The 13932-nt window shown below is 53.0% G+C and overlaps 1 protein-coding gene across 1 annotated transcript in view; it reads right to left on the bottom strand.

The window, feature by feature from the left end:
- The window catches only part of R3HDM4 (R3H domain containing 4), a 31458-nt gene extending 28680 nt beyond the window's left edge, over positions 1-2778 (bottom strand). The window contains exon 1 of the mRNA XM_044998585.1: positions 2654-2778. Within this exon, the coding sequence (XP_044854520.1) occupies positions 2654-2712 (59 nt within the window). The 5' untranslated portion in view covers positions 2713-2778. The remainder of the gene's footprint in view (positions 1-2653) is intronic.
- Positions 2779-13932: the final 11154 nt, after the last annotated feature.

Raw genomic sequence — 13932 nt, 5'->3', positions numbered from 1 at the left:
TCTTCCATGATTTCTATACAGACTTCTATCAGCCCTTCTGCCTTGTTGTTAAGTGCTGTGGCTACCCAGCTGTTAGGGCAGAGCACAGGGACTCTGTGTGACCCCCTCCAGGGCCAACTCATGCCCTCTCTCTACGCCCAACTTCACTCACATGTAAGACGACGCTGCTAACTTAACTCCATAAAGAATTTGGTGACCTTGGATGAAAGGTGCTATAATTGCAGAGTGTAAACAATAATTAGTTAATTATCTGAGTAATAACCCAGTGCCCCTTATCCACCCAATGCTTCCAGCCTGCGGTTCACGAAGAATAGAAAACAAAAGGTTTCATGGTACAAATTGTGTTACCATTTTCTGAAGTTCACCTAACTCAGCTGGTTTCAGCCTTTTCCATACTTGTGATCTCCCTTTACAACAGGAGCTTTCTGGAACCTTCCCCGCAATCCAGCCCCGACAAATCATGGGGTAGTTACAACACCCAAAGTCCGTTTCCGACTCTCAGGTTGAAACCCCAGGATCTAACACCAGCTCTGGTGGACAGCCAGAGGTCTGATTCTCCTTCGCCTTAGACGCCGGAGAGGAAGAATCGTTTAGTGATTAGAGCACTAAACTCTGGAACTCAGGAGACCTGCGTTCAATTCCCGGCTCTGACACACCTCAGGCAAGTCACTTGGTTGGTATGAGCCTCATTTTCCCCTCTAACATGGAGATAAGGCTCCTTCTTTATTGCACAGGGGTGTTGCCAGGGTAAATACATTAAGTCTTTGATACTATGGGAATGGGGGCCACAGAAATAAGTATCCACACCCGAGTGCCACAACTATGCTGACCTCACCAGATCATAGCTGTGGTCCTATAATCCCCATAGTGCATACCAGCCCTAAATTGGCCAGACTGTGGTGTCACTTACACCCTTTCCAAATGAGCATGTTATGCAACCATTCTGGTTGGGGACATAATACCCACCTAGGACAGCTACATTAGATGCAAAGCAGGGAAGAACTGGGCTGGGGAATCCCACAGGCAGAAGGCCTCAGGGTTGCCTATATGAGATGGGTGCACTGGTTTTATTCCAGGTGTTACTTGAAACCAATGTAGTTAAACCCGTGCAAAAGGCTGTGTGAACACTTATCCCAGTTTAAGCCAGGCAGCTTGTTTCAGTTTAGCTTAAAATCAACTGAACTGAACAACAACAAAAGCTTCTCCACAGGAATTTGCTTCAAATTAACGTCAACTGGAGCAACTTCTGCATTTAAACAAGGCCTTATACTGTACTTTCAGGGCTTTGGAGGTTCAAAGAGCCCAACCCAGAGTAAGGTGAAAGGTATTTGCATTCCCTGGGCTGCTGATCAGAAGGGAGGAGGAAGCAGAGTGATGACCTTTTGTGTGTCACCAAGGCAGAAGGGTGTGTGTGCGGGGGGGGCAAGGAGTGGCCTTAGCACCTGTGCCAGGTGAAGCAGATGCCCTAGACTCGTATGGGACCAAGGTCTCATTCTAGGGGGAAATGAAGCAGAGGAAACCTTAGGCTGTTCCAGTCTCAAGATCCGAGCACCTTTCCACTGTGCATTAAGCAAGATGACTGACATCCGCCAGAGGCTCGGAAATATGCGGCCTGGGCTCAGCCCCCACTTGGGCCACAGTGTTTGGGGGGGTGCAGCCTTGAGACCAGAAGATTGGAGCCATTCCGGTTTAACCCCTCACTACCTGAAGGGAGAAACAAGGGAGAATAACCCTCTAGTATTTACCCGACTGGGGGTGGAGGCAGTTCCTCTTTTTTTGTCTGCCCCCCTTGGGGTAAGGGGTGGGGTAATACGGTACCAGAGAAAGGGGGAAGAACACTAATTTATCACCACTAGGGCAAGTGAGGCCCCCAACCTCAGACGGGGGATCTGACCATGTGTGGGGACTGAGCCCCTCCCTGGTATTGGGGGCAGAGGGGGTCTCTTATGTGGGAGGGAAACAATCCCCAGAATCTCCAGCCTGAAAGGGAGGGTGGATCTCCCCTGTGTAGACAGGGACACCCTGGGAAAAGGAAATCTCCCCTGTGTGGAAAGGGAACCCCCCGGGCTGCCCCCACTCTCCCAGGGAAGGGGGCTCAGGATCTCCCCAAGGGGCAGAGAACCCCCACTCTGGCTGCTCCCGAGAAATGGAAGAGTCCTTCTGTGTAGGGACCCCTGGTGAAGGGGGATCCCCTCTGTATGGATGGGGGATCCCCCAGGCTGACCCCCCCAGCAGAGGGCCCCCCAGGGGCGGGCGAACCCCCAGGCTGGCCCCCCGGCAGGGGGCCCCCAGGGATGGACAGGGGAACCCCAGGCTGCCCCCCCTGCAGAGGGCCCCCAGGGGAACCCCAGGCTGCCCCCCCCGGCAGGGGCCCCCAGGGGAACCCCCGGGCTGCCCCCCCCGGCAGGGGCCCCCCAGGGGCGGGCGGGGAACCCCAGGCTGCCCCCCCGGCAGGGGCCCCCCAGGGGCGGGCGGGGAACCCCCGGGCTGCCCCCCCCCGGCAGGGAGCTACCCCAGGGGCGGGCGGGGAACCCCAGGCTGCCCCCCCCGGCAGGGGCCCCCCAGGGGCAAACAGGGGAACCCCCGGGCTGCCCCCCCGGCAGGGGCCCCCCAGGGGCGGGCGGGGAACCCCGGGGATCCCCGCCCCACTCACAGGTAGGGCTCCTCCGGGGCCTGCCCGCCTCCGGCCTCCCGGCCCGTCAGCACCACCATGGCGGAGGCGGCCGGGCGGCTCCGCTCCGGATAAAGGGGCCGCGGTGCCAGCCCCGACTCCCCCCACGCCCCGCCGGAAGCAGCGTCAGGCACGGGGCGGGCCCGGGGGTTAACCCCTGCGGGGCCGGGCCGGGCCGGGAGAGAGGCGCCGCTCGGGGGGCGGGGGGGGAGCAAGGGATGGGCACTGGAGACAGAGGGGCAGCAGGGCCTGGGGTGCAGGATGGGATGGGGCAATAGAGACAGGTAGCAGCAGGGCCTGGGGGTGCAGCAGGGCCTGGGGGTGCAGCAGGGGATGGGGGGCAGGAGGGCAGGGGGGTGCAGCAGGGGATGGGGGGCAGGATGGGATGGGGGGCAGCAGGGGATGGAGCAATAGAGACAGGTAGCAGCAGGGCCTGGGGGGGCAGCAGGGCCTGGGGGGGCAGCAGGGGATGGGGGGCAGGAGGGCAGGGGGGGAGGGTAGCATGGAAGAGGGGTGCAGCTTGTGGGCAGAATGGGGTGGAAGTGCAGCAGACCTGGGGCAGGAAGACATGGGATGGGCTGGAGCAGGGAATGGGGGCGCGGTACTAGATGGGGGTGCAGGTGCAGAACGCCGCAGAGGATGGAATAGGGGTGCAGCATGGCCTGGGGAGTTCAGGATGGGTGGGTGCCGCAGGGAATGGGGCTGAAGCAGGGAGCTCCGCAGAGCACGGGGGTGTGCAGCATAGTTTCGGTGCAGCAATGGGCAGTACAGGAAAGGCTGCAGGGTGGCACGGAGCGCAGCAAAGGCTTGTGGCATAGCCTAGTTCTTACGCGCACGCAGACACATTCATACAGGTGAGGCCCCGCCTCCCACCCTGTGCAGGACTGGCATTGCCACTCACCACCCTCCCCGGTGCGTACCTCCACACCCTGCTTTTTGGACCAAAGTCGGCATTTGTCCCGTTTGCTCTTGCCCAGGGCAGCTGGGTCAGGGCTTAAAGAAGGGACTGTCCTGGCCAAAATGGGACATATGGTCACCCTAGCCAAGATAGGGACTTAGACAATGGGTTGGTGGAATGTATGAAAGAATCATAGAATATCAGGGCTGGAAGGGATCTCAGGAGGTCACCTAGTCCAACCCCCTGCTTAAAGGGGGACTAATCCCCAGACAGATTTTTGCCCCAGATCTCTAAATGGCCCCTCAAGGATTGAACTCACCACCCTGGATTTAGGAGGGGAAATACTCACACCACTGAGCTATCCCTCCCCCAAGTGACAGCTGCTCCAGAAATGGAGGGTCCTCTGTGCAGGGAGGCAAATCATTAGTGTCCTTTGTGCCCTGCGGCTCCAGGGCTGCTCTTGGAACCCCAAGTCAGGAGCCAACACACTGTGGAGACAGTGCCCTTCCCCGCTCCCCTGGAAGATCATTTGGAAACACCAGCTGGACCATGTTATGCTGGAGAGGCCTCTCGCCTTCAGTTTGCTTGTGGGTTTCAACGTATAAAGCCCTCTGTGGCTCGAGTCCTGGCTTAGACAGTTTGGGACCTCAGAGTCTACCTCTCTCTCTTTATGCTCCATCTCAACAGTTGAGAGCAGCTGGCAAACTCTTGCTAACAGTCCCCAGGTCTGAATTCTGGAAGGGGCGCGGGGCGTTCTGGGCCACGTGTCTACACTGGGAGTGCTTTCCCTGTGTATTACACCAGCAAAGCGCTCCTGGTGTGACACGGCTATACTGGCAAAGCTCTCCTTTTGCCAGCTTGCCTTAATCTACAATCAGGGGTTCTCAAACGTTTGTACTGGAGACCCCTTTCCCATAGTGAGCCTCTGAGTGCGACCCCCCCTAATAAATTAAAAACACTGTTTTATATATTTAACACCATTATAAATGCTGGAGGCAAAGCGGGGTTTGGGGTGGAGGCTGACAGCTCGTGACCCCCATGTAATAACGTCGCGACCCCCTGAGGGGTCCTGACCCCCAGTTTGAGAACCCCTGTACCCCTGAGCAATACATGCTATTCCATTAAAAGCACTGCGTTACCAGTATAACCATTTACAGTAGAGGCCTGAGCCAGCCCAGCTCAGGCAGTCTGCCAGCTATGTTGGACAAAATATAGTGTGGACATGGCCTATGGGGGGGTGGGGGCAGCCTCTGCCCTGGAATTTGTTCCCCTGAGGGTCTGACAGAATCTGAGTGTGTGGACTTTAAGGGCACATCTCTTTATCCTCTTTTGTGCCTGAGAGGCTGGTTTGGATGGGTTGTGCTTTGACCTCCTTGAAGGGAAAGTGCTAGGATGGGACATGTGCTCTTATTAAATCCAGAGGAGGGTTCTAAGCTCACCCACTGCCCGGGCCATCTGGGGCAGAGTTTGCAATGACAGCCGTGTGCAGCACAGCTGTGCCAAGCAGGGCTGTTGTGTGTGTGATGCCGCTTTCCTCAGCTTCACCTTGGTTTCATTCGTTTTTCAGTGAGATCCCCATCAAGGTAGGCAGTTCTAAACCATGGATCCCCAGCAGGAGACCCACGGCCCCCATTCGTCAGAAGCATTCCCATCATCCATCCCACAGGACCCCGAGGGGTGGAACAGGTTTCTCATGAGGCAGCTTGCCCCCCATGGCACCCCAGGGATCTGTAGGTTCCCCTAAACGATCACACGTCAGCACACACCTGGGCTTCCCTTCCCTAGAGGAACGTCTAGGCTGGTTGTCAGGTATTGGCTGAGGTGACACCACTGGACGCGGAGGCAAGATGATGGGTCCTTGAGGCACGAATTTGAGGGCATCTGGGTTTTGAGCGATTGGAGTCCCTAGTTAAGGCAAGATTCTATTGGCCCCGGATGGGGCCGGACATCGCCCACCATATTCGCACCTGCACCAGATGTATCCAACGAAAGACTCTGCCTAAGCAGGCAGCACCTCTTGTCAGCATCACGAGTTCTGCACCCATGGAGCTTTCTGTCATTAGAGCCTGACCGCCGGGGTATTGCAAATATCTTGGTGGTCACTGACCATTTTACTCATTATGCCCAGGCTTATCCCACCACAGATCAAAAAGCTTCCACGGTTGCCAAGATCCTGTGGGAAAAGTTCTTCGTCCACTATGGGTTGCCAGCCAGACTACACACACATCAGGGACGGGATTTTGAAAGTCGGTTAATAAAAGAACTTTGTAAGATCATGGGGATCAAGAAATCACGCACCACCCCTTATCATCCCCAAAGGGGTTACATTCTTATAGAGGCTCCTATTACCCCCACCCTGATTTTTCACATTTGCTGTCCGGTCAGCCTAGTCTGTGGCTGGGTACATACCTCCATGTATCTGTGCTGCTGCAGGGGTTAGCCTCCTGGCATGTCTGGACATGGGATGTGGCAGCTGCTGAGCAGTTCAAGCCAGCACTATTCAGTCTTTTAGGACAGGAAGTAGCAGCCTGCAGCCAATTGAAACTGCCAGAGGAGGAAATTTCACCAGTTACTATATTGGAAACCCTAGTCTTGCATAAAGGCCCCGATCCACGGAAGTTAGGAGCCTAAATACCTTTGAGGGTCTGGGCCAACATCCCTTGTGACCTTTAACAAATTAACAGTGTGCCAGATATAGGTATCATGTGTACAATTCGTCCCCCCCTATAAACAAAAGAAGTTTGGAGATGCCATTACCAATGTTCCTGCTTCATAACAGCATTAGGACATGCCGTAGGGCTTCCATTCGGGGTTTAAATCTTCTTTATCTGGAGCAACACAGCTGTGGTGTCGTCTGGTGATTGTATTTGTGTCAATGGTACTCTTCAGTCTGCCCGGTGGGTAGTTCTAAGGGCTTTTTTGTATCACGGTTAGTGCTTTCTTCACTTGCTGGTTTAGCATCACAAATCATATTTTTGTCACCAGATGTGATTGCACCCCTATGAACAGTCCTTAGGTGTCTGCAGATTCACCTAATTGTCCATTCTCTGTCTGAATGACATATTACCTGAGTTGCTTTGCTAGTGGCATTACCATGCCAGGGTGCCACTGACCCCTTACATTTTGCATAATTATGATGGAGTTTTTTGTGAGATTTCAGTGTTCTGGCATTTGTATCATAGAATGATTTCAGTTGTCATCCATCCCTCCATCTAGCTCTGTTTTATTTTGTTGTGATGTGCAACTCTAGGCACTAAAAGAGACTCCTTCACATGTAAAAAAAATAAAATAAAAAACCAACTCCAGTCAGGACCCCACTGTTGCATCTCATCCCCCTGTTGTGGACTAACATCAGTCTGAATCCCTTATCAGAGCACCTGCTGCTGAATCGCCAGCAGCACAGTTTACATGCTTCTAGGACACAAAGGAAACATAAGAGGAATGCCGGACCAGATCCAAAGCACAACCCCACTGACGTCAGTGGTGCTGTCACACACTGACAATATGCTGTAATATCCTGGACAAACCTTATGGAGTTAAGATAAACTCTACTGAATTAAGTTTAACCTTACTGAATTAGCTGGCAGACCCCTGGGGCCACTGTGTTAAAAATTAAAATTGTGTATGTGCTATTATGGAATTGTCCGTAACTACTGTAGGAGGAGATGGATGCTAATGTAGGTCCTCCACTATCAGTGTCTTGGAAGCCACTCCCAGGATCTCTTTTCGACAGGGTGTTCTGGTCAAAGACCGGACACCTGGTTACGCTACCCAAGAGAGGTGACAGCCAGTGGAACAGGAAGCCTGAGAGTTGGTGACCTGACTGAACCACTGAGGAGAAATAAAGGTGCAGTTGCCCTGAACTGCAACAGGAGTGACCCCAGCTATGGATCTGGCCCCCGGTTTTCTTGTTTTTCATTTGTTTCAGCGTTAGCAGCGTGGCTTGTTTTCCATGGATTTTGCTGCTGTAATTACAGGGTTCAGCCAGAGGAAAGGAGTCTCTGCGCTGAAGTGGTATATTAAAAAAAAGAACACTCTTTTAATTTCAGAGGTTCACACGCTGCATCCTGTTGTCTTGTTATCTCGGTGAATATCTCCTCTCCTTCAAATCGCTGCTGAAGGTTTAATAGCTTATAAACAAGCACGTTCTGAAAGGCATCAGGCAAAATAAAAAGAACGAGGAGTACTTGTGGCATCTTAGAGACTAACAAATTTATTTGAGCATAAGCTTTCATGGGCTACAGCCCACTTCATCAGATGCATAGAAAAACTTTTGTAGTGATAATCAAGATGGCCCATTTCAGACAGTTGACAAAAAGTGTGAGGATACTTAATTAACATGAGGAAATAGATTAATGTTAAGTATCCTCACACCTTTTTGTCAACTGTCTGAAATGGGCCATCTTGATTATCACTACATACTTTTTTTTTCTCCTGCTGATAATTGCTCATCTTAATTAATTAGCCTCTTAGAGTTGGTATGGCAACTTCCACCTTCTCATGTTCTCTATATGTATATATATCTTCCTACTATATGTTCCATTCCATGCATCTGATGAAGTGGGCTGCAGCCCACGAAAGCTTATGCTCAAATAAATTTGTTAGTCTCTAAGGTGCCACAAGGACTCCTGTTCTTTTAGTGGATACAGACAAACACGGCTGCGACTCTGAAACCTGTCATTACGCAAAGCAAAATAAAGATCATCAACAACCTCAGCCAAGTCTGGGTGTCCCTCCTTCACCAGCTGATTGGAAGGACAGAATGTCACAACTCTCCAATCACTGGGGGGCTGTCCACCTGTCGGCTCCAAGGAACCCCCCCTCTCATCCTCCGCTCCCTGCAAAATGCTGGAGGCGAAGCTAGTGTGTAGCCAACAGGAACCAAACAGTAGGATGCTGTTTCCTGATTCCAGCTCAAATCATCCATTCCTGCTTGCAGTAGGTTTCAGAGTCATGAGGAAGGGATAGGAAGTTGGCCAGGGTATGTTTCCAAGCCCCTAAGAAATATGCCAGCAGCATCTGCCTGGTGGTAGGTGTTCAAACTTTCGGGAAAGGGTTAAGTGGGGTTAGCTGCCTCACTGAGGCAGGTGGCTTATTACCCCACCTGGATATGAGAGGTGTTGGAGTGAGAGTCTGGGGAGAGAAGATCTAGGGTGTGGGCTGAACAGTGCAGAGGGAGGAACTCTAGGAGTGGCCAAGCCTATGGTGATGGTTTAAGGTGAATGTTATGTGGCGTTATTAACAAGGAAATTTTTAATGATTAACTTCAGCAGGAAGGTGAGTTTGTGGCCCTGTGAAGTGTGTGGACTCTGTTTTAGAGGAGGTCAGGAAAAGCTGACCCCCTGAAAATAGGGATTTATAAAGGAAACTGCCTTTCCTGCTACAGCATTACTCCGGACTTCATAAAGACTTCGGCTGTAGCTGGCTTGTGTGTGTAGTGCCCAGTGGTCCACAAAGTCTTTCAGACCCATGCAGATGCTTTAAGACAACTGCATAACGACTAATTATCTTCCCCTTGAAGTAAAGCTACGTAGCTCTGTTCTTCCTTTAAGACCCAGGAGAGAGAAGCATAACAGCCTGCAGAGAAAATTGTCTTCAGAGGAAAGAACAGGCCTTTTTACTAGCAATTTAAACAGTTGGCTCCGTTCCCTTTTATACCTGGCAAAGGCAGGAACAGCCTGTTCCAAAGGAAATTAGGAAAATAAGAGTTGTGGTTTCACTGCACTGCTAAGGGATGGGACCATGGGCGACAGGTAGCAGAGGCGGGGGAAGGCTGTGCCTCCCCAAACAGCCCTGCGTGGCCCTGCCCACACTCCACCCCGAAGCCCCCTCCTGCCTGCTTCCAGTTCCCTTCCCACTCTTCTGTGGCCAAGAGGCTGGGGCAGGCGGGCTGGGGCTGGTGCGCACAAGACCCAGGGCACTGGGGCTCGGGCTACGCCGTGCTGCCCATCCATTCACTCAGCGTTCCAGGGCTGGGGGCACTCCTGGGCTGGGGGCGTGCAGGGGGGCCGGTGGCCATGGAAGGCGGGGTGCTCCGGGTTCTGGCAGGTGAGGGGGGGCAGAAGGGGAGGAGCTGTGGACGGGCTGGGGGCTAGCCTCCCCCAACGGCACATTCACCCACAGCCCATGGATGGGACTTTCTGTGCATGAAAGGAGAAAAGGGGCTTTAAACTACCTTTGCCCCCCTCGTATTCTGGGACCATGCCAGAGCCTGCTCAACCCGTGGTGTAAATTAGAGCAGCAGCAGGGCTGCTCTAACTCACAGCTGACTTGCTATGGCCCGGTAAGGCCGTGCATTCTGGCCATCCCCACAATCCACCTCCTATCCTGAGAGAGAGACATAGAACCCTTATGCCAGATCGACACTGGCCCTTCCACATGGGGGATTCTCAGGCAGCCACGTTCCCCCACATGTAGGCCCCTTTCCATGGCATGGAGAGGCCTTAATGTAACAGAGAATGAGGTCCATCAGGTGTAAGGGTTGTAAAATGGGAGGACCCCAGGTGCCTGAGGAAAATCCTTGATGCTGGAGGGAAAGGAACGGGCCGTCTGTGGATCTTGACTCTAGCTCCCTTCTATACGGCCAAGATAAAGTCACGAGAAGTTTTTCTCCTGCCGTCTCTCAAGCACGATCAGTGTCTGCTGATGGGGTTTTTTGAGTGCCACAGTAAGTTTTCATCTCTTGCCCTTTGCTGCCAAGTCACAGGAACAAAGACCCCAGGCTGGATTAAGCCCTCACTGCTCATTTAATCAAGTCCTGACATTGCTCTCAGATTTGGGGAATATCCCAATTTCCACATGTTCCAGTCAGAGACGCAGGGTTTTATTCCATGAGAGAGACTCGCCCTGGCAAGGAAGTGAGTTAGGGGCAGAAACTGAGACCTTGAGTGGAGGTGACTCCCATCACGGCTAAACTTTCAGCCCTTGCTATTGCATCACTCCCTTGAGTTTAGGCTGGGATGTTTTTCTACAGAAACCTCCTAGATTAAAATTTGGACCCCACCCTTGGAAGGATGGTCTGGTGGCAAAGGCACTGGACTAGAACTCAACTAGGTAGGCGTCGTTCCAAGCTCTGCTACTGACTCCATCAGTGATCTTGGTCAAGTCACTAAAGGTTTGTCTGTTCAAACAGTTAATGCATGACAAGCAGGGTGTAAAACTAGGCTAGCTGTCTGTGTGCACCCCACTCCTGGGCACTAGAATCATAGAATCTCAGGGTTGGAAGGGACCTCAGGAGGTATCTAGTCCAACCCCCTGCTCAAAGCAGGACCAATCCCCAACTAAATCAGCCCAGCTGGGGCTTTGTCAAGCCGGGCCTTAAAAACCTCTAAGGAAGGAGATTCCACCACCTCCCTAGGGAACCCATTCCAGTGCTTCACCAGCCTCCTAGTGAAATAGTATTTCCTAATATTCAACCTAGACCTCCCCCACTGCAAATTGAGACCATTGCTCCTTGTTCTGTCATCTGCCACCACTGAGAACAGCCGAGCTCCATCCTCTTTGGAACCCCCCTTCAGGTAGTTGAAGGCTGCTATCAAATCCCCCCTCAGGCTTCTCTTCTGCAGACTAAATAACCCCAGTTTCCTCAGCCTCTCCTCATAAGTCATGTGCCCCAGCCCCTAATCATTTCCGTTGCCCTCCGCTGGACTGTCTCCAATTTGTCCACATCCCTTTGGGTGGGTGCGGGGGACTGGACGCAATACTCCAGTTATGGCCTCACCAGTGCCAAAATAACCACTTCCCTCGATCTGCTGGCAATGCTCCTACTTATACAGCCCAAAATGCTGTTGGCCTTCTTGGCAACAAGGCCACACTGCTGACTCATATCCAGCTTCTCGTCCACTGTGATCCCCAGGTCCTTTCCTGCAGAACTGCTGCTTAGCCAGTCGGGCCCCAGCTGTGGTGTGCTTTGAAACAGGAGTAGACCCGAGAGCAGCGGGGAAGGCTTTGCACACAGCGGCGTGGTGCACATGCACAACGAATGCCCAGCAGTTAGCGTGAGGTAGTGTTACATCTCAGCTTGCTGCGTACTAGCTGTTCATACAGACAAGCCCCAAGTCTCTCTGTGCCTCCGTTCCTCCTTTTTTGGGGGAAAAAAGGGGACAAAGCACATCCCGTCCTCCCAGGGGATTGCAGGGAAAAACACTTTGAAGACGGTGAGGTATTTGGATAATACAGCAAGTGAGCCATATAAGCACCTCGGCTAGACAGAGCCTTTTGTTGTGCATTTTCTGTAGCGACTCCTTGTGTTTCCATCTGTGGAGAAAGCACGTTGGGGCAAAGACCTTGCAAGCGGCGTTTTCTCCATCCCTCCTCAATTACTCAGCCTCGTGCCTGCCAATTCCCCCAAGACATCCTGGGTTTCATTTGTTGCCTCGTGTTGTTTATTATGGTCGCGAGCCAGACGCAGTTAATCCTTCTGGTCGGCGGCAGGGAAAATGCCAGCGGCTGTGTAGTGATGGCGCAAACGGAAGCCAAGCCCCTGGGGCAGAGCAGGGCTTCAGAAGGTGAAAAGGGCCTCACGCGGTCTCCCAGCAACCCCCTGAGGGACGGGCCTGAAGGGCGGCCTCCTCTCTGGTTTGGGCCAAATGCAGAGGTGAGAAGTGAGGTGGTAGAAGTTAGACTCCCTTGTGCTACATTATTAGGATTCTTTGTATTCGGGTAACACCGAGGAGCTTGCATAGACACAGGACAAGCTGCCAGTCCGTCTGTACAATCCCAGTGTCAGAGGAGAGAGAACCAATGGAGATAGGCAGACAGGGCAGTGCAAGGAAGCACTCTCGGTCTGCGCTCACCCTCCCTGAGGCTTTCGGGCCCCGATTCAGGAAACCACTGAAGCACGTGCTTAAAGTGCTGTCCTGCAGAGGTCTGTTTTCCTGACTCTGGGCCTCAGACCCCCTTAGATCTACTCACACCCACGTGCCCACCTGTAAAGCCTTTGGTGTCACTTGCACGCCGAGGAGGGGGACGTTAAAGCAAGGAGAGGGCTACTTGAATCTACTTTGTCTTGCATCCATCTGCTCATTGCTGTGAAGCTGCACCCTGCTTCCCTGCTCTCCACTGTATCTGTCACACTAGACTCATGCCAGAGGACAAATCCAGGAGGGAGAGAGTGAGAGTTACACACTGGAAAGTGGATGGGGATTTAAGTAAGTCTTGAGTGGGCGTAGGCTGAGCTGGGACCTATACACTGTTGGGACAGGAACAAGCGTCATTTACCCCCGTTTCGCGCTCACCTCTGAATCTGGCCATGCAGCAACTATAGAATCATAGAATCTCAGGGTTGGAAGGGACCTCAGGAGGTATCTAGTCCAACCCCCTGCTCAAAGCAGGACCAACCCCAACTAAATCATCCCAGCCAGGGCTTTGTCAAGCCGGGCCTTAAAAACCATTAAGGATGGAGATTCCACCACCTCCCTAGGGAACCCCTTCCAGTGCTGCACCACCCTCCTAAAGAAACACTATTTCACAATATCCAACCTAGACCTCCCCCGCTGCAACTCGAGACCATTGCTCCTTGTTCTGTCATCTGCCACCACTGAGAACAGCCGAGCTCCATCCTCTTGGGAACCTCCCTTCAGGTAGCTGAAGGCTGCTATCAAATCCCCCCTCACTCGTCTCTTCTGCAGACTAAATAACCCCAGTTCCCTCAGCCTCTCCTCATAAGTCAAGTGCCCCAGCCCTCTAATCATTTTCGTTGCCCTCCGCTGGACTCTCTCCAATTTGTCCACATCCTTTCCGTTGCGGGGGGCCCAAAACTGGACGCAATACTCCAGATGTGGCCTCACCAGTGCCGAAGAGAGAGGAATAATCACTTCCAGCCTCACACACTGCAGGCACCTATGCAAGCAAAGGCTTATTCCCTTTGTTACTTTGAGCTACCCCGCGAATCCTCCTGATGGCAAGGCACGGTGATGCAAGCTCTCTGCCTCAGTTTCCCCAACCAGCATTTCCAGCCTCCCCTGGCAGTTTATGTGGCTCAGCCTTCCAGCCTGGCCAAGTTCAATCCCCTTCCGGCCAGGGTGGCAAGAGTCCAAGGTCACAGCCCAAGCAAGCGCAAAATAAGAGTCTTTGCCCCAACTGGGCTTAGTTCTAGGTGTAGCCCCTTTAGGGTCATGCATCCCTGCACCCTCTGGGCTCAGCTCTCCGTCGCTCTCCTGCTGCTGCCGGTGGGAGATGCCATTGTCAGGGCCTGGTTTAAGAACCTTTGGCAGGTCCCCAGGTCTCTCCAAATAGTTCCCCATCAGGACCTGCCTTCCCTCCAGAGATGCACAATCTGAGCCCACTTCCAAGCTCCAAACGAGCTTCCCTCACCACTGATCTCTCACTGTTGATCTCCTCTTATCCCCAGAGGAGTGGGCTC

This window comes from Mauremys mutica, chromosome 24, assembly GCF_020497125.1.
Source record: "Mauremys mutica isolate MM-2020 ecotype Southern chromosome 24, ASM2049712v1, whole genome shotgun sequence".
Lineage (NCBI taxonomy): Eukaryota > Metazoa > Chordata > Testudines > Geoemydidae > Mauremys > Mauremys mutica.
The sequence above is the reverse complement of the archived record's forward strand: the minus strand, read 5'-3'. Positions and strand labels throughout refer to the sequence as shown.